At 44.4% G+C, this 21,666-nt stretch overlaps 1 protein-coding gene across 8 annotated transcripts in view; it reads left to right on the top strand.

The window, feature by feature from the left end:
• The window catches only part of NSUN3 (NOP2/Sun RNA methyltransferase 3), an 83,363-nt gene extending 71,228 nt beyond the window's left edge, over positions 1-12,135 (top strand). For 7 of the 8 annotated variants that reach the window (XM_056559330.1, XM_056559328.1, XM_056559333.1 and 4 more), the window contains one exon: positions 11,450-12,135. In XM_056559330.1, the coding sequence (XP_056415305.1) occupies positions 11,450-11,708 (259 nt within the window). In that variant the 3' untranslated portion in view covers positions 11,709-12,135. Of the gene's footprint in view, positions 1-10,882; positions 10,950-11,449 lie in introns of all 8 variants that reach the window. The other variant, XM_056559335.1, reaches the window with a different exon arrangement.
• Positions 12,136-21,666: the final 9,531 nt, after the last annotated feature.

Genomic DNA, 21,666 nt, shown 5'->3' with positions numbered 1-21,666 from the left:
ATATTGTTAATTAAACCGCACGGTCAATGTCCAAAATATCAATATCAATAAGTCCTATCAATGCAAAAATTGTACCGTTAAAAACTTCAGATCACGGCGCAAAAAATGAGCCCTCATACCGCCCCATACGCGGAAAAATAAAAAAGTTATAGGGGTCAGAAATTACAATTTTAAACGTATTAATTTTCCTGCATGAAGTTATGATTTTTTCCAGAAGTACGACAAAATCAAACCTATATAAGTAGGGTATCATTTTAACCATATGGACCTACAGAATAAAGATAAGGTGTCATTTTTACCGAAAAATGTACTACGTAGAAACGGAAGCCCCCAAAAGTTACAAAACTGCGGGTTTTTTTTCAATTTTGTCTCACAATTACTTTTTTTTCCGTTTCACCGTAGATTTTTGGGCAAAATGACTGATGTCATTACAAAGTAGAATTGGTGGCGCAAAAAATAAGCCATCACATGGATTTTTAGGTGCAAAATTGAAAGAGTTATGATTTTTTTTAAAGGCAAGGAGCAAAAAACGAAAATGCAAAAACGGAAGAAAAAAAAACGGTCCTTAAGGGGTTAAAGAAGGGTGAAAGGAGGCTGTGAGGAACCTAAACATTTTGTGGGAGTTGGAGTCCTCAGGTTTGCAGCCTCAAGATGAGACATTGGCCCTTATTTTCTAAGAGTGGGGTGTAGTCTTCTTTGTGGTTACTTACTACTGTTCCTAGCTGTGGGGTTTTCCAGCTCAAATCCATCACATTTTCTGTGGAAACATTAATAAATATGTTGGTGAAATGGAGAATTGGTCAAGTTTTTTTTAAATTTTTTGGTTGCAAATTCTGGCACAGACACAGTTTGTGGCTCAATACAATAATTTTATAGTTCAGACATTTACGCACACGGCGATATCACATATGTTTATTTTTATTATGCTTATATATTTTTTATATGGAATATGGGAAAAGGGGGGTGATTTAAGGAAGGGGTTAATGTGTGTGTTTTAAGCTTTTTTTTTTTTTTTTTTTTTTTACACTTTTAGTACTCTTAGGGGACTTCTAGGAGGAATCATTTGATTCCTCATACAGATCAATGTGGTTCCATAAAACCACATTGATCTGTGTGCTCTGGACTCGATTGATAAAGACTGGTCCTGCTAGGCTTTATCATTCACAGCGCAGCAGCCGACACAGGAGCAGAGGTAAGCCCTCCGGCTACTTCAGAAGTGGATCCCCCCCCCCCCCCCTGTGAGATTGTGCTGTGGGGTGGCGATCCACTCCACTGGACCACCAGGGAGCCATTAAAAGGTACCTTTAGACGCCGCTGTCAGCTTTGACAGCGGCGATCTAAAGGGTTAATAGCCACATGTCGGCTATTAACGCCAGCCCTCAGGTACAAGAATCAGCTGGGGGCCAGCCGGTGTGATGCGGGCTCGAGTCTGGAGCCCGCGCCATACTGCGTTAACGGCACAAGGACGTGTATACACGTCTATGGTCATTAACCAGTTAAACCCTTCCCTAATAAATGTTTGAATCACCTTCCTTTTCCCATTAAAAAAATATGTTAAAAAAACATAAACATATGTGGTGTCGCTGCATGCTCAATTGTACAAACTAGAAAAATATAATGTTAATTAAAACCGCATGGTCAATGGCGTACACATTAAAAAAAAATACCAAAGTCCAAAATTGCTTTTTTTTGGTCACTTTGTATACCCTAAAAAAAATTATAAAAACCGATAAATTGTGCTGATGAAAACTACAGATCACATCACAAAAAAATGAGCTCTCACACATCCCCTTATAAGGAAAAATAAAAAAGTTATAGGGGTCAGGACATTTTTAAACGTAATAATTTTCGTGCAAAAAGTTATGATTTTTTTAACAGAAGTAAAACAACATCAAACCTATATAAGTTGGTATAATTTTAATTGTATGGACCTACAGAATAAAGATAAGGTGCATAGAAGCGTAAGCCGGCCAAATTTTTTTTGGGTTTGTGCCGTCCCTGTGGTTGGGAGACAAAAGACTGCGAAACTCCAGCGCTTCCGGCAGTACTTACAGGTGGGTGCTGCATGCTAGATTGCAGGGGTCCCCAGCAGCGGGTCTGCCGCGATCAGACATCTTATCCCCTATGCTTTGGATAGGGGATAAGATGGCCTGGGGCCGGAGTACCCCTTTGTAAAAGATACAAGATACATGCGTAATTTTCTTAAACATAGCCTTAGGGCTTTATCTGACACGTCAAGGAACCCGCAGGAAGATTAAAAGGCATTTCTTTGGGTTTCTGCCATGGGTTTGTGGCGTGTATTCTGCAGATGTGGCTTTGGTTTTGGATGGGGAATAGCCTCCTCCCAAGGGGTTAACTCATATCCAGGTTACCCCAAATAGAAGGATTTGCATGAATTTTGCATCCAAAAAGTGTCACTGCTTTTGTGTATGTATGTATATATATATATATATATATATATTTTTATTTTTTTTTTTTACTCGTGAACCCGCCCTCGTTTCACAGTGTAAACTATGGCATGCAGTCCCATTGAAAACAATGGAAAGTGGACAAGGGTCTAACAAGGCCTAAAACAATGTGACAGATAATGCCATATAAATATGTTGTAGCCCTACAGGAACAGCCCTACTTCTTTATGCGTTTCTTATGTATTTGCTAAAATACTACAGTATAATAATTGTCGCCTGCAGCCTTAGAATTGAAAAATCACACGTTCTCTCACGGAGTCTTTCTATATAACCTTGGACGCTGAAGTTCAGCAAAGTCCCAGCCATGTAAAGTTGCTTATTGTTTTGAAGTCTCACTGCAATCATTCCTGTTCCAGTATAATAACAGCGTCGAACCTGGTGTGTAAAATACAGAGTACAGGGGACCGGCTGATAGATCGCAATGTATCCGAGCACAAGAAGAGATTTATGAGTGTGGAAACCGGACTTGGGCTCTAAGTCACATTTAGTATTGATACCATTCCCATTCTATATCTGTGGCTTTCCAGCATTGCCATTCTGTGGGATTGGCATAAAACATGAACTTGTAGTCTACATCCACTGCTTGTGAATTATTCAACAATTTACAGCCTTCTCATCAGCCATTATTTTTCAGAAATTACCAATATATCCTGTGCAAATATTTCTAGCCATACATTGAATTTATGCTACAAAGGAATATTTAAAATGTTTCTTTGCAGCTTCCTATGAAGGATCAATAATCCCCAAAGGGCAATGAGCAGCCAGTGGTTAGGGGGAGCCTTCCAGAAGACAGTATAAGCTAATGGAATAACATGAATACAATGTCATTGAAGATAACAATGACAGAACATACCGTACAGTAGGGTGGACTGTTCACAACAAGGCGGTTTACTCTTCTTATCACATCGAAGAATTTAAAATATTGTTTGTTGAACAAAAAAAATGCCTTAAAGGGGTTACACTTGTGTGATCTGACTGCACAGCCTGAGCTCCAAAACACTAGATTTTCCAATTTGGCCAGCCATATGTTAGGCCGACTAGGGAAAACCAGAGCAGCCCCTGTGTGACCATATTGGAAGCTTTTGGCTTCTCTTCATACACTTTTTAGCTGATATACTCTTTTTATTTGCTTTTAACTATTAGGATGCCCTGTAATTAAACCAGGGGCTCCATTATATACAGTAGCTGTGCTTACTTAGGTCTGCTCTATTCGGGTGCATCTATCTATAGTGACTGCAGCTGAGAGCTCGTTCACATCTATATGTCAGAAGATACCTAAACATATGCTGTGGTCTACTCATAGAGTTCCATTATGCTAATGCAGTCAAATTATGTCACTTTTGGCTTTGTTCAATACCTTTTATGATTGACTGCTATTTTTTTTTGTGGTATAGAAAAGTTCAGCGCAAACATAAAAAGTTCATACAGTGGGGCAAAAAAAGGATTTAGTCAGCCGCCAATTGTGCAAGTTCTCCCACTTAAAAAGATGAGAGTCCTGTAATTTTCATCATAGGTATACCTCAACTATGAGAGACATAATGAGAAGAAAAAAAATCCATAAAATCACATTGTCTGATTTTTAAAGAATTTATTTGCAAATTATGGTGGAAAATAAGTATTTGGTCAATAACAAAAGTTCATCTCAATACTTTGTTATATACCCTTTGTTGGCAATGACAGAGGTCAAATGTTTTCACACTCTGTTGCTGTTATTTTGGCCCATTCTTCCATGCAGATCTCCTAGAGAAGTGATGTTTTGGGACTGGCACTGGGCAACACAGACTTTCAACTCCCTCCAAAGGTTTTCTATGGGGTTGAGATCTGGAGACTGGCTAGACCACTCTAGGACCTTGAAATGCTTCTTACAAAGCCACTCCTTCATTGCCCGGGCGTTGTGTTTGGAATCATTGTCATGCTGAAAGACCCAGCCACGTTTCATATTCAATGCCTTTGCTGATGGAAGGAAGTTTTTACTCAAAATCTCATGATACATAGCCCCATTCATTCTTTCCTTTACACGGATCAGTCGTCCTTGTCCCTTTGCTGAAAAAACTGACCCAAAGCATTATGTTTCCACCCCCATGCTTCACATTAAGTATGATGTTATTTGGATGCAACTCAGCATTCTTTCTCCTCCAAACAAGATGAGTTGAGTTTTTACCAAAAAGTTGTACTTTGTTTTCATCTGACAATATGACTTTCTCCCAAAACTCTTCTGGATCATCCAAATGCTCTCACGCAAACTTCAGACGGGCCCGGACATGTACTTACTTAAGTAGGGAAACACGTCTAGAACTGTATGATTTGAGTCCCTGGTGGCGTAGTGTGTTACTGATGGTAGCCTTTGTTACTTTGGTCCCAGCTTTCTGCAGGTCATTCAATAGGTTCCCCCGTGTGGTTCCGGGATTTTTGCTTACCGTTCTTGTGATCATTTTGACACCACGGGGGGAGATCTTGCGTGTAGCCCCTGATCGAGGGAGATTATCAGTGATCTTGTATCTCTTCTATTTTCTAATAATTGCTCCCACAGTTGATTTATTCACACCAAGCTTCAGATTCAGTCTTCCCAGCCTGGTGCAGGTCTACAATTTTGTTTCTGGTGTCCTTCAACAGCTATTTGGTCTTGGCGATAATGGAGTTTGGCGTGTGACTGTTTAAGGTTGTGGACAGGTGTCTTTTATACTGTTAACAAGTTCAAACAGATGCCATTAATTCAGGCAACGAGTGGAGGACAGAGGAGACTCTTAAAGAAGCCAGACATCTTGTTTGTTTGTAGGTGACCAAATACTTATTTTCCGCCATAATTTGCAAATAAATTCTTTAAAAATCAGACAATGTGATTTTATAGATTTTCTTTTCTCATTATGTCTCGTATAGTTGAGGCATACCTATGATGAAAATTACAGGCCTCTCTCATCTTTTTAAGTGGGAGAACTTGCATAATTGGTGCCTGACTAAATAATGTTTTGCCCCACTGTAGGTATACCGCAACTATGAGAGACACAATGACAAAAAAAAATCCATGCAATCACATTTAAAAAAATTTATTGGCAATTTATGGTGGAAAATAAGTATTTGGTCACCTACAATCAAGCAAGATTTCTGGCACTCACAGACCTGTAACTTCTTCTTTCAGAGTCTCCTCTGACCTCCACTCGTTACCTGTATTAATGGCACCTGTTTGAACTTGTTATCAGAATATAAAAGACACCTGTCCACAACCTTGTAACGCCTGCGTTCCGGCCGGACATGCCGGCTGTGAGCGATCTCTGCTCATGTCCCTGCTTTCGGCAGGGCTGGGGTTCGCATCGCGGCACACGCCCGCATGCGAATCCCAGCCCGTCACTCACCTTCCTCATCTTCCGCCTTTCCGTGTCCTTGCAGCCCCGGCGAGCTTGCCCCCCGCCTCCTAGGGCGTGCACGCGCCGGAGCTCTTACTCTTAAAGGGCCAGTGCTCATTTAATTAAGTGTCTACACCTGCACCCTGTCTTTAAATATCAGCTCCTCTCTTGGTTCTCTGCAGGATCTTTGGTTACCTTGCACCTGAGTGAAAGTCTGTGTCCCTGTTACCGTGTACCTGTTCCTTGCTACCTTACCTCCCCTGTACCTGTGTTACCTGCCCTGACCTACTGCCATCTTACCACGTTCTGCCAGTCTCCTTCTGTGCAACACCATCTCCCAGCTACCTGTGTGGATGAGTCGTACCCGGGTAGTGACCTGGGTGCCGCCTGCCGCAGCAAGACCATCCCGCTTGTCGGCGGGCTCTGGTGAAAACCAGTGGCACCTTAGACTCCGCTACCTGCTCACGTCTTCATACACAGGCCCAGAGGATCCACCACCTGTCGTGTTTTATTACAGTAAGATCCGGCCATGGATCCCGCTGGGATGCCTTTGCCAGATGTCTCGGATCTTTCCACCATCGTGGCTCAGCAGTCGCAGCAGTTAGCCCGTCAGGCGCCACAACTGAATCAACTTTCAGCCATGGTGCAACAGCTCCTTGCCGCTCAGCAGCAACAACAGCAGCAGCCACCTGTTCCTGAGCCTCCTCCTGTGTCTGCAGCTTCTCCTGGTAGCAAGCTTTGTTTGTCCTTGCTGTATGACCGAGATCCCAAGCTGTGTTAAGGGCTTTGTGACACAGTGTTCTATCATCTCAAACTCATGGCGGATCTGTTCCAGATGGAGCGTGCTAAAGTGGCATTTGTGTTCAGTCTACTGTCTGGAAAAGCTTTGGCCTGGTCTTCTCCTCTCTGGGATCGTAGAAATCCATTCTCCTTGAACCTGTCAGCCTTCCTTGCAGAATTCCGCAATGCATTTGGAGAACCCACATGAGCCTCCTCTGCCGAGACGGCTCTAATGAACCTCTGCCAAGGGAACTCCTCCTTTGGCGACTACACAGTTCAGTTCCGCACTCTTGCCTTTGAACTTAGTTGGAACAACGAGGCCTTGTATGCTACCTTTAAAAAAGGACTTTCCTCTCAAATCAAGGAGGCTCTCGCTGCTCAAGATTCTCCGGCTAACCTAAGCAAACTTATCCATTTAGCCACTCGAATCCATATGCGTTTTGCTCAGAGGCAGGAGAAACTTCCTTTGGAAAAAAAACCTGCCCGAGCGTGACGTTTACCTCGTCTGTGGCCCGTGTTCCAACATCCACCCCTACTCTCTACTTTACCTCTTGCCGAATAGACTATGAAAGTGGACGTTTTCTCTTAACGCAGCAGGAAAAATCCTGTCGATGCAATTAGAATTTGTGCCTATATTGTGTCAGTCCGGAGTACTTTCTCAAAGACTGTTCTATATATCCTCCGCTTCCGTGAGAATTCTCTCAACTTGGACAAGTAGGAGTGGCTTCCTTGATGTTAATATTACCTCTCCTCGCTTGACTACCCCGGTTCAAGTATTTTCCTCTGCCAAGACGTCTTTCAACGCTTCTGCTCTTTTTGACTCCGGTTCCACTGGTAACTTCATTGATGCTTCCTAGGTCCATAAACACAGTCTTCTAGTGTCCTGTCTTGCCAAGCCCTTCTACATCTCTTCTGTTAATGGACAAAATCTGAACTGTAAGTGAAATTTCGCAAGGGACCCCTCATCATGCAAGTAGGAAATTTGAGTTCTGTGTGCTACCACATTGTACTTTGGAGCTTCTTTTTGGTCTTCCTTGTCTTCAACGTCATTCTCCACAACTTGACTGGAAATCTGGTGAAATCACTTGTTGGAGACAATATTGCCAAGATCACGGTCTTGATCCCCCTCCATGACAGAAGCCTGCAAGTTCCTTAAAGCCTTGGCCCATTCCAGAAACCCTTTGGTTTCATGTAGTGGGGAACGCTCTGAATTCCAAAGAAAAGAGGGAGACCAAAGGTTGGGGGGTACTGTAACGCCTGTGCTCCTCCCGAACATGCTGGCCGTGAGCGCTCTTTGCTCATGATCCCGCTGTCGGCAGGGCTGGTATTCGCATTGCGGGGCGCACCTGCATGCGAATCCCAGCCTGTCACTTGCCTTCCTCATCTTCCCCCTTTCCGTGTCCTCGCAGCCCCGATGTGCGTGCCCCCGCCTCCCAGGGCACGTGCATACCAGAGCTCTTACTCTTAAAGGGCCAGTGCTCATTTAATCAGTGTCTACACCTGCACCCTGTCCTTAAATATCAGCTCCTCCTTCAGTTCTCTGCCGGATCTTTGGTTACCTTGTGCCTTAGTGAAAGTCTGTGTCCCTGTTACCATGTACCTGTTCCTTGCTACCTTACCTCCCCTGCACCTGTGTTACCTGCCCTGACCTACTGCCATCTTGCCACATCCTTCCAGTCTCCTTCTGTGTCATGCCACATCCCAGCTACCTGTGTGGACGAGTCGTGCTGGGGGTAGGGACCTGGGTGCCTCCTGCTGCAGCAAGACCATCCCGCTTGTCGGCGGGCTCTGGTGAAAACCAGCGGCACCTTAGACTCCACTCCCTTTCATGGCTCACGTCTTCATCCACACAGGCCCAAAGGATCCACCACCTGCCGTGTCCCGTTACAAACCTCAAACAGTCACACTCCAAACTCCACTATGGCCAAGACCAAAGAGCTGTCTAACGACACCAGAAACAATTGTTAGAAAATGAAAGATATACAAGACCACTGATAATCTCCCTCGATCTGGGGCTCCAAGCAAGATGTCACCCTGTGGTGTCAAAATGATCACAAGAATGGTGAGCAAAAATCCCAGAACCACACGGGGGGGGACCTAGTGAATGACTTGCAGAAAGCTGGGACAAAAGTAACAAAGGCTACCATCAGTAACACACTACACCGCCAGGGACTCAAATCATGCACTGCCAGATGTGTCCCCCTGCTTAAGCCAGTACATGTCCGGGTCCATCTGAAGTTTGCTAGAGAGCATTTGGATGATCCAGAAGAGGATTGTCATATGGTCAGATGAAACCAAAGTAGAACTTTTTGGTTAAAACTGAACTTGTCATGTTTGGAGGAGAAAGAATTCTTAGTTGCATCCAAAGAACACGATACCTACTGTGAAGCATGGGGGTGGAAACATCATGCTTTGGGTCCGTTTTTCAGCAAAGGGACCAGGACGACTGATCCGTGTAAAGGAAAGAATGAATGGGGCCATGTATCGTGAGATTTTGAGTGAAAACCTCCTTCTATCAGCAAGGGCATTGAAGATGAAACGTGGCTGGGTCTTTCAGCATGACAGTGATCCCAAACACACTGCCCGGGCAATGAAGGAGTGGCTTCGTAAGAAGCATTTCAAGGTCCTGGAGTGGCCTAGCCTGTCACCAGATCTAAACCCCATATAAAACCTTTGGAGGGAGTTAAAAGTCTGTGTTGCCCAGCAACAGCCCCAAAACGTCACTGATCTAGAAGAGATCTCCATGGGGGAATGGGCCAAAATACCAGCAACAGTGAGTGAAAACCTTGTAAAGACTTACTGAAAACGTTTGACCTCTGTCATTGCCAACAAAGGGTATATTGTATATAAAGTATTGAGATGAACTTTTATTTGTTATTTGTCAAATACTTATTTTCCACCATAATTTGCAAATATATTCTTTAAAAATCAGACAATGGCCCTCATTTACTTAGAAAATCGGGTTGTAAGTCTATCTTGCTTTCTTACCCGATTGCTTTTTTCCCCTGGTATTTATTATTATGTCGCATCCTGTTTGTCGCACGTGGGTTTTGTTGGTTTTGGTTTCCAACTCCTCTGAGTTGTCGGGAAAAAATCCACAACAATTCAACAAATACGCGGGAAAGCTCAGAAATGTCGGGTTACGCCCCTTTTTCGGGTTTGGGAGAATCCACATCGGGTCCGTCGGGAAAAAATTTTGCATCGTGTCGCAGACTGGCGCACGATGTCTGCGACATGTCGCAGACAAAGATGCGACAAAAAACCCGACAAAACAAGTCGGGTTTAGAATAGTAAATGAGGGCCAATGTGATTTTATGGATTTTTTTTCTCACTATGTCTCTCATAGTTGAAGTACCTATGATGAAAATTACAGGCCTCTCATCTTTTTAAAGGGGTACTCCGGTGGTCAACGTGTTTTTCCGTTTTTGACTTACCCTATTTGTTTTGTTTCATTTCTTTTCTTATTGTTTAGCCTACTCTATTTCCGTTCTTTGTTGTCTTTTTATCCCCCACTTTGTTTTCCTATCTTTGCTTCTATTTCCTGTTTCTTACTGTGCTGAAAACTACAAATCCCAGCATGCACATGCCTTGCTGGTTTGGGGCGGCTCCTTTTTTTTTTTGTTTGTTCCACCCTTTACCCACCCTACTATTTTCCCGGGTCAGCCCCCTTATACACAGCACACTAATATAATCAGCCTTGGTTGGGATACACTGTCATACACACACAAAAGGGACTACAACTCCCAGCATGTGTCATTCAAGATTCTTCAGTATAACACCAGCATGCTGCCTCTGTAGTCTCCTGGGGGTTGTAGTTCACCACAACTCTGTAGGGCATACACCAGTGTTTCCCAACCAGTGTGCCTCCAGCTGTTGCAAATCTACAACCCCAAGCATGCCCAAAGCCTGTCAGGACATGCTGGGAGTTGTAGTTTTGCAACAGCTGGAGGCACACTGGTTTGTAAACACTAGCATACACACACACACAACAGGGACTACAACTCCCAGCATGTGTCATTCAGGAGTCCCCCCACTCCCCCTTCACATATAGAGATTTATTCCCCTGCATTCCATACATCCCCAGCCCGTGCATCTTCTCATCCTCCCCTTCAGATAACACTTATCTTCTCTGTGAGGTCCTTCTCCTGTGCAGACATGCGTCCTTAGAATACAGAGCAGGGGGAGGGGAGGTGAGGAGCTGTGTATTCAGCTGGATGAGATAAAGGGGCGTGGCTTATCTTTCTCATGCAGACAGAGAAAGAAAAAACAGCTGTGACATCTTGTCCACAACAGACTCAGAACTGTGGACAATAGTAAAAGAAAACCCTCTGAACTACAGAACTTCCTGCCCAACAAACAGGTAAGAAAAACACACACATGCTGCCAAAACATATAACACATGTATATTGCAAAAAAACAAAACTTACAAAGAACGTGCCATATAGTCAAAAAAATGTACCACCGGAGTACCCCTTTAAGTGGGAGAACATGCACAATTGGTGCCTGACTAAATACTTCCCCCCACTGTATACTGTGGGGAAGGACCCGCTTAAGACATTTAGCTAGAGCAATCCCAATGCAGTCTCTCATTTCAGTTCATTGTGTAGAATGTGGCATTATCTCCTGTGTAGTTTGTGCGCAAGATGACCCTATCTGCTTATGAAGTTCTTTGCTGTAAATTGAAGGACATTGCAAACCAGGTCAGTTGTTAGAGAGGGTCAAACTTCTACCATTACAGGTTAGAACATAAATGTTTAAGAATTTGTCAAATAAAGACATCTGTTCTCTGCCCTTGTTTGCAGGATAATCTCCTTTTTATAACACTAGTTTGTCTTCGCTTTTGTCTCTAATTACACACAGGTCTGCAATCCATGCCCTTCGCCCCGGAGGATCAGTGGTGTATTCTACGTGTACATTATCGAAGGCAGAAAACAGTTCCGTGGTTTCTGATGTTTTGAACTCTTGTAGGGATGTCCTCCCTGTGGACCTGAGTGACATGGCCAATACATTATCCCACGAGTTCACATTTGCGACACATATACCTCATGGACTTTTAGTTCTCCCACATAAAGGAAAAGCCTGGGGACCTATGTTTGTATCAAAGTTAATAAAACTATAGTTCTAGTATTTATAGTCAGTATAGATTAATAAAATCTATTTGACTGCCTTTGACTTAATAGTTTTAACAAAAATGTTTTGTTTTTGAGAAATTTTTTTGTTTCTTTTTTTCTGTAAACTTCCATATTCCTTGTGATTGAGATTCTATATACTGTCCATAGAAACAAGTGTGTCATTTGTTAATGGGGCGCCAGTAAGCATTTAAAGAGTACCTGTCACCAAGTAAACCTTTTAAGATAGTGTTCTTCATGTAATTTCCAGACACTTTCCCATTCACTTTATTTTAAAATTATTCACAGAAATACATTTAAACTGTGATTGAAAAAACGGCCCTAGGTGGCATGGTTCTGATTCTTGCCGCAATATATGCAGTGATTTCGGTCTGCTACCAGCCTGGCAGGAGTGAGCGAAGGCACTGCTTTCAATCACTGAGACTTCTGGTAACAACAGTTTCAGATCCATTAAGAACGACCTCTGTTATGTGACATTAATGGATATTTCCCAAAGCTGATGGGAACATATCCTTAAACAAATTTTATTTTAACCCCTTAAGGGCAATGAACGTATATTTACGTTGATTGACCACTCCCGTTATATGAAGCGCGCTCAGGACCTGAGCGCGGTTCATACCCGGTGCGTCCCGATTTCTATCAGCAACCAGGACCCACGGCTAATACTGGACATCGCCAATTGGGCTGATATCCCGTATTAACCCTTTTGATGCCGCCATCAAAGTTGATCACGGCGTCTAAAACGGGAGAAAAGGCATCCCGGCTAGCTGAGCGGGCTGTTTGGGCCCGCCGCGGTGAAATTGTGGCATCCTGAATAGCTAAGAACAGCTGCCTCCTCGCCGTCTGATATCTGCCTTGATGCTTCAGCCATTTAACTTAAAGGGGTTAAGAGAAACCTCTGATATACATGTGTTAAAAATAAAACTTAACTTTTATTATAATAGATTAAAGAAAAGGGAAAACTGGTGAGAAACACACACTTAAAACACACATTTAAAAACACAATTCCAATTGTATCAGATATTTTTCTTTCAAAGTATCACTACTGGGTACCACAGAAGACCCTACTAGCTAGAATTAGGGGATATGCACCCCAATATTTATAGATTATTCCCTGAAGTGGATATAATACTAGGTTGTTATACGGTAAACATTGCCACCTACACGATGATCAAGTCTGGGTCACAAGGGTGTAATAAACCCTCAGATTGTAGAGACTTCAGACCAAGCGAATTATATACTCTGAACAGTCCACTTCACAGTACCACTGATGTATGTGGTTATTCAATATATTCATATATATATATATATATATATATATATATATATATATATATATATATAATTTGCACCTATATATAGGGTAATTCTGTGAAGGATCTGTGCATCGCAGGTGCTGGCTAGTCTATGCCAAACTAGCCATTATTGATTATCATGCCCCAACTGTGATTTCTATTTTTGTATAGACACAATGGAATTACTATTTAAAATATAAACTGTCACACCCTGACATGTTTCACCACCAATGTGGCTTTATCAAGGAGAATGACGGACAGCATTGAGTGTCAGTTCCCAAGTGAGCTTCATTTATGTAGTTCCAAAGTGATCTCAATTATCTGACCAATGAGAGGACCACATTTTCTCAGCCAATCCTAAACTGCTCATTATGGGGGAGATTTATTAAAACCTGTGCAGAGGAAAAGTTGACCAGTTGCCCATAGCAACCAATCAGATCGCTTCTATCATTTTTCAAAGGCCTTTTCAAAAATGAAAGAAGCGATCTGATTGTTTGCTATGGGCAACTGATCGACTTTTCCTCAACACAGATTTTGATAAATCTCCCCCTATATCACAACAAACCAATCATGTTTCCTTATACTCTTCATGTAGTGCCATGAGCCAACCCTCATAGTGTATCTTGCATGATATCACACGTCATTGCCGCATGTTATCAGCACATCAAAAGACCAATTCCTCTCACCGGCTCTGTAAACATCCGCCAATGTCACTACCAACGTCACACTCGGCACGTCAGCAAGGCCGGAGCATATACGCTCCTGTCTCTAGTCCACATGACTCGGCGCGGCCACGTGGTCTCTATTTGGATTTGATCATCTTTATCCTATCATGTTGGGAAGCCTTTGATATGTCAGATAGTAAAACATACTGAGAGGAGATTTCACATTGATTATCCTAATAAACTTATGACAAGAGGAGTCTGGACTGACTGATATATGTATCAGGTGATAGTGTCCCTCAATATGATAATACAATGGGGTATTTTACTCTAATGACTCTTCATCTTATTATTTTAGTCTGGACTGACTGATAGATGGTGTCCCTCCAATATGATAATGGGGATTCCATGTAAACCTTAATCAAGTACTGGATTCCAATTGCCATCCTTTTATAAATGGTACACGATTAAGTCAGGTCCTCTGCCTAATAGCTCCTTTATATGGATAGGAGATTGGCTTAGAATATAGGTATTCAGTTTAGGGACATGCCCATATGCACCCAGCGGAGAATGCCGAAGGTTAGCAGAGACCGCTGGGCGTGAACGGCGGGGTCACATGAGTAAACAAAGAGACCACATGGCCGCGCTGTCACGTGGACTAGAGACAGGAGCGGAGATGCTCCGCCCTTGCCGATGTGCCGAGTGTGACGTTGGAAGTGATGTCGGCGGATGTTTACAGAGCCAGTGAGAGGGCTTGGTCTTTTCATAGGGTATTTCCATAGGTAAGTGCTGATAACATGCGGCAATGGCATGTGACGTCATGCAAGATACGCTATGAGGGTTGGCTCATGGCACTACACGAAGAGTATAAGGAAACATGATTGGTTTGTTGTGATATAATGAGCACCTTAGGATTGGCTGAGAGAATGTGGTCCTCTTATTGGTCAGATAATTGAGATCACTGTGGAACCACATCAATAAGGCTCATTTGGGAACTGACACTCAATGCTGTCAGTCATTCTCCTTGATAAAGCCACATTGGTGGCGAAACATGTCTGGCTGTCACAGTTTATATTTTAACTAGCAATTCCATTGTGTCTATACAAAAATAGTCATCACGGTTGGAGCATGGTAATCAATAATGGCTAGTTTGCCATAAGACTAGCCCGCACCTATGGTGCACGGCAGTGTGACGGGTCCTTACCGATTCTTCACGGAATTACCCTACATATAGGCGCAAATTATATGAATATATATGAATATATTGAGTAACCACATACATAAGTGGTACTGTGAAATGGACTGTTCAGAGTATATAATTTGCTTGGTCTGAGGTCTCTACAATCTGAGGGTTTATTACACCCTTGTGGCCCAGACTTGATCATTGTGTAGGTGGCTATTGTTACAGCTAGCACTGCGGTCAGACTTGCTGACCGCAAGTGCATCCCTCTGCCTGATGCCGGCACCGCTGCGGTTCCAATCCCGCGATGCGAACACTCGCGGCCGCCGGGTTTCCCCTCACCTGCTCGCTGCTCTGCCTTCTTCGCTCCCTGCGTCTGCCGCCGCGCGCGCCGGCTCTGTGGAATTTAGAGGGCCAGCACACCATTAATTGGTGCTAGTGTAGTTTGACCCTATATAATCCCCCAGTTCCTTTAATCCTTGCCGGATCTTTGTGCCTAGTTTGCCTAAGAGAAAGTGTTTACCTGTGTCTTGCCTCGCTGTGTATCTGACCCCTTACTATGTATTCTGACCTTGCTCCTGTGCCGCTTGCCTTCAGACCTTCTTGCGTCGTGACCTGACCTTGCTTCATTGCCGCCTGCCCTGATCTCCTGCCAGTCCTGACTAAATCTGTGCCTCTACCTTCCTGTGCCACGTTATACCTTGGCTGCCTGACGGGATAGGTCGTATCAGGAGTAGCGACCGGGGTGCAGCCTGCCACAGCAAGTCCGTCCGGCTTTGCTGCGGGCTCTGGAGAAAACCAGTGGCACCTTATACTCTGCTCCCTGTTACAGCCCACACCATCATCCTCACAGCTCAGTGGATCCACATTACCACAGCCGTAACAGCTATGTTTACCGTGTAACAACCTAGGGTTGTATCCACTTCATGGAATAATCCATAAATATCAGGGTGCATATCCCCTAATCCTAGCTAGTAGGGTCTTCCGTGGTACCCAGTAGTGATACTTTGCAAAAAGATTTGATACAATTGGAATTGTGTCTTTAACCCCTTAAGGACCCAGGACGTACTAGCACGTCCTGGCACCCTGGGCTTTAAGGACCCAGGACGTACTAGTACGTCCTGGTGTTTCTCCGGTCTCTGCCGCGCCCCGGGCAGAGATCGGAAGCGGATGCCTGCTGAAATGCTTCAGCAGGCGTCCAGGGCAAACGCCGAGGGGGGCCATGTAGGCCCCCATGTCGGCGATCGCCGCAAATCGCTAGGGAAATCGCCCCTGCGATCTGCGGCGATACCGTGCTGATCGGGACCCAACTGCCCAGTAATTTTGCATGATCCCGGTTGTCACAGACAGCCAGGACCATGCTAAAGTATAGGAACGAGGTGGCAAGCCTGCCACCTCCTCCTATCCCCTGCGATCCGTTGGTTAGTTAACCGACCAATCGCAGGGGGGGGGGGGGCGGTTACTTCCTCCCGCCCTGCCCGGCCCTTGGAAGTCCGGAGAGGACGGGAGGAAGACCGGAGGTCGCGGTGGGGGACGGGGGAGTGCTGGGGACCGGCCCCAGTACTTACCTGAAGACCCGGATCCCGGCGATGAAGACGGCGGCGGCGACAGGTGAGTGGATCTTCAGCCGCGGTCGGGCCCTTTACAGCAATGCACGTCGCCGTAAAGTGACATGCATTGCTGTAATGGGACCCCGTATACTACAACTCCCAGCATGCCCAGCCAGCCCTTGGCGTCTGGGCATGCTGGGAGTTGCAGTTTTGCAACATCTGGAGGTCCACAGTTCTGAGACTACTGTGCCCTTCCAGATGTTTCAAAACTACACATCCTCAGCATGCCCTTACTGTCCAGGCATGCTGGGAGTTGCAGTTCTGTAACATCTGGCCCTTCAGATGTTGCAGAACTACAACTCCCAGCATGCCTGGACAGTTTTGGCATATTGGGAGTTGTAGTTTTGCAACATCTGTAAGGCTACAGCTTGGATACCACTACACAGTGGTCCCCAAACTGTTCTCCTCCAGCTGTTGCGTAACCACTACTCCCAATATGCTGTTCGGCTGCCTGGGCATGCTGGGAGTTGGGGTTTTGCAACAACTGGAGGCACACTGGTTGGGAAACATTGTCTGTTTCCTAACTCAGTGTTTCCCAACCCGTGTGCCTCCAGCTGTTGCAAAACTATAACTACCAGCATGCACTGATTGACCGTGCATGCTGGGAGTTGTAGTTTTGCAACAGCTGGAGGTCCCCCCCCCCCCCCCTGTGAATGTACAGGGTACATTCACATGGGCAGGGGGCTTACAGTGAGTATCAGGCTGCAAGTTTGCGATGCAGCAAATTTTGCGCGGCAGCTCAAACTCGCAGTGGGAAACTCGCTGTAATCCCCCGCCCGTGTGACTGTACCCTAAAAACACTACACTACACTAACACAAAATAAAATAAGTAAAAAACACTACATATACACATACCCCTACACAGCCCCACTCCCCAATAAAAATGAAAAACGTCTGGTACGCCTCTGTTTCCAAAATGGAGCCTCCAGCTGTTGCAAAACCACAATTCCCAGTATTGCCGGACAGCCGTTGACTGTCCAAGCATGCTGGGAGTTTTGCAACTGCTGGAGGCACCCTGTTTGGGAATCACTGGCGTAGAATACCCCTATGTCCACCCCTATGCAAATCCCTAATTCAGGTCTCAAATGCACATGGCGTTCTCACTTCGGAGCCCTGTCGTATTTCAAGGCAACAGTTTAGGGCCACATATGGGGTATCGCCGTACTCAGGAGAAATTGCCTAACAAATTTTGGAGGGCTTTTTCTCCTTTTACCCCTTATGAAAAGGTGAAGTTGGGGTCTACACCAGCATGTTAGTGTAAAAAAAAAAAAAAATTGACACTAAAATGCTGGTGTTGCCCTATACTTTTCGTTTTGACAAGAGGTAAAAGGGAAAAAAGCCCCCCAAAATTTGTAATGCAGTTTCTCCTGACTACGGAGATACCCCATATGTGGGCACAAAGTGCTCTGGGGGCGCACAACTAGGCCCAGAAGGGAGAGTGCACCATGTACATTTGAGGTGATTTGCACAGGGGTGGCTGATTGTTACAGCGGTTTTGACAAACGCAAAAAAAAAAAAAAACACATGTGACCCCATTTTGGAAACTGCACCCCTCACGGAATGTAATGAGTGGTGCAGTGAGAATTTACACCCCACTGGTGTCTGACAGATCTTTGGAAAAATGGGCTGTGCAAATTAAAAATGTTGTACAGCCCACTGTTCCAAAGATCTGACAGACACCAGTGGGGATAAATGCTCACTGTACCCCTTGTTATGTTCTTCAAGGGGTCTAGTTTCCAAAATGGTATGCCATGTGGAGGTTATTTTGCTATCCTGGCACCATAGGGTCTTCCTAAATGCGACATGCCCCCCGAGCAAAATTTGCTCTCAAAAAGCCAAATATGACTCCTTCTCTTCTGAGTATTGTTGTTCGCCTGTAGTGCTTTTCAGGTCAACTTATGGGGTACCTCCATACTCAGAAGAGATGGGGTTACAAATTTTGGGGGTATTTTCTGCTATTAACCCTTGCAAAAATGTGAAATTTGGGGGGAAACACACATTTTAGTGATATATATATATTTTTTTTTTACATATGCAAAAGTCGTGAAACACCTGTGGGGTATTAAGGCTTACTTAGTTCCTTGTTACGTTCCTCAAGGGGTCTAGTTTCCAAAATGGTATGGCATGTGTTTTTTTTTTTTTTTTTTTTTTGCTGTTCTGGCACCATAGGGGCTTCCTAAATGCAACATGCCCCCCAAAAACCATTTCTGAAAAACGTACTCTCCAAAATCCCCTGGTCTCTCCTTCGCTTCTGAGCCCTCTGCTGCGCCCGCCGTACACTTTACATAGACATATGAGGTATGTGCTTACTCGAGAGAAATTGGGCTACAAATACAAGTATAAATTTTCTCCTTTTACCCCTTGTAAAAATTCAAAAATTGGGTCTACAAGAAAATGCGAGTGTAAAAAATGAAGATTGTGAATTTTCTCCTTCACTTTGCTGCTATTCCTGTGAAACACCTAAAGGGTTAAAATGCTGACTGAATGTCATTTTGAATACTTTGGGGGGTGCAGTTTTTATAATGGGGTCTTTATGGGGTATTCCTAATATGAAGACCCTTTAAATCCACTTCAAACCTGAACTTGTCCCTGAAAAATAGTGAGTTTGAAAATTTTGTGAAAAATTGGAAAATTGCTGCTGAACTTTGAAGCCCTTGTCTTCCAAAAGTAAAAACACGTCAATTTTATGATTCAAACATAAAGTAGACATATTGTATATGTGAATAAAATAAAATAAATATTTGAAATATCCATTTTCCTTACAAGCAGAGAGCTTCAAAGTAAAAAAAAATGCAAAATTTTCTAATTTTTCATCAAATTTGGGGATTTTTCACATAGAAAGGATGCAATTTACCACAAAATTTTACCACTATGTTAAAGCAGAATATGTCACGAAAAAACTGTCTCGGAATCAGAATGATAACTGAAAGCATTCCAGAGTTATTAATGTTTAAAGTGACAGTGGTCAGATGTTCAAAAAATGGCCGGGTCCTAAGGTGTAAAATGGCTGGGTCCTTAAGGGGTTAAATGTGTATTTCTCACCAGTTTTCCCTTCTCTTTAATCCATTATAATAAAAGTTAAGTTTTATTTTTAACACATGTATATCAGAGGTTTCTCTTAACCCCTTTGGGTTATATTGTTGTAATGTTTCTGCACCTCTACATGTGTTAATAGGCCAAATCTAAGCAGGTTGTTTTCGATACTTCAGCCAGGCTCTGCAGGCTGGAGCAATCGAGCACAGATAACATTGATCACTGCTATGCTATGGCATATCATTGTTCAGTGTATGCAATTGCATTGCATGAAATAGTCTCCTATGGGGACTAAAAAGAAGTGTATAAAAAAAAGTAAATAAGAGTAAATAAATGTGATTTAACCCCTTCCCTAATAAAAGTTTGAATCACCCCCCTTTTCCCATTTAAAAAAATGTAAACAAAAATAAACATATGTGGTACTGTCGCATGTGTACATGTCCGAACTATAAAAATATAATGTTAATTAAACCGCACGGTCAATGTCCTTCACATAAAAAAAAAAAATCCAAAGCCCAAAATTGTGTATTTTTGGTCACTTTGTATAGCCTAAAAAGATGTATAAAAAGTGATCAAGAAGTCCCATCAAGACAAAAAGGTACCAATAACAAACTTTAGATCACCGTGCAAAAAATTAGCCCCCAAAAATAAAAAAGTTATAGGGGTTCGAAGATGACATTTTTAAATTTTTGTACAAATAGTTATAGTTAGCAGCATACGTTTTCTATGGGGATTTTCTCCTGCACTGGACAGTAAAATGGACAGCAGAGGTCAGCAGAGAGCGCTGTGGTCATGACATCAGAGGAAATGCATTTCTTTTTGGGATTTCTCTTTAGTATACAGCCCCTAAAAAGTACTGGAAGGATTAAGATTTTTTAATAGCAGTGATTTACAAATCTGTTTAACTTTCTGGCACCAGTTGATTTAAGAAAAAAAAGTTTTCCACAGGAGTACCCCTTTAAGTTGGGTATCATTTTAATCGTATGGGCCTACAGAATAAGTGTTACGCCTAGCGCTCCGGGTCCCCGCTTCTCCCCGGAGCGCTCACGGCGTCTCTCTCCCCGCAGCGCCCCGGGAGCGCTGCACTGTCATGGCCGTCGGGGATGCGATTCGCACAGCAGGACGCGTCCGCTCGCGAATCGCATCCCAGGTCACTTACCCGTCCCGGTCCCCTGCTGTCATGTGCTGGCGCGCGCGGCTCCGCTCTCTAGGGCGTGCGCGCGCCAGCTCTCTGAGACTTAAAGGGCCAGTGCACCAATGATTGGTGCCTGGCCCAATTAGCTTAATCGGCTCCCACCTGCTCCCAGACTATATCTGATCACTGCCCCTGCACTCCCCTGCCGGATCTTGTTGCCTTGTGCCAGTGAAAGCGTTTAGTGTGTCCAAAGCCTGTGTTACCTGAACTTCTGCTATCCATCCTGACTACGAACCTTGCCGCCTGCCCCCGACCTTCTGCTACGTCTGACCTTGCCTCTGCCTAGTCCTTCTGTCCCACGCCTTCTCAGCAGTCAGCGAGGTTGAGCCGTTGCTAGTGGATACGACCTGGTTGCTACTGCCGCAGCAAGACCATCCCGCTTTGCGGCGGGCTCTGGTGAAAACCAGTAGCCTCTTAGAACCGGTCCACTAGCACGGTCCACGCCAATCCCTCGCTGACACAGCGGATCCACAACCCGTAAGCCGAATCGTGACAGTAGATCCGGCCATGGATCCCGCTGAGGTGCCGCTGCCAAGTCTCGCTGACCTTCCCACGGTGGTCGCTCAGCAATCGCAGCAGATTGCCCAACAAGGACAGCAGCTGTCGCAGTTGACCGCCATGTTACAGCAACTTCTGCCTCTGCTACAGCAGCAACCATCTCCTCTGCCAGCTCCTGCACCTCCTCCGCAGCGAGTGGCCGCTCCTAGCCTCCGCCTGTCCCTGCCGGACAAATTTGATGGGGACTCTAAACTCTGCCGTGGATTTTTGTCTCAGTGTTCCCTGCATATGGAGATGTTGTCGGACTTGTTTCCTACAGAACGGTCTAAGGGGGCGTTCGTAGTAAGCCTTCTTTCAGGAAAGGCCTTGTCTTGGGCCACACCGCTCTGGGACCGCAATGATCCTGCCACAGCCACAGTCCAGTCCTTCTTCGCTGAAGTCCGGAGTGTCTTCGAGGAGCCAGCCCGAGCTTCTT

The sequence above is a fragment of the Hyla sarda genome, chromosome 2, assembly GCF_029499605.1.
Source record: "Hyla sarda isolate aHylSar1 chromosome 2, aHylSar1.hap1, whole genome shotgun sequence".
NCBI classification, from domain to species: Eukaryota; Metazoa; Chordata; class Amphibia; order Anura; family Hylidae; genus Hyla; species Hyla sarda.
This window is presented reverse-complemented; position numbering and strand designations above follow the sequence as displayed.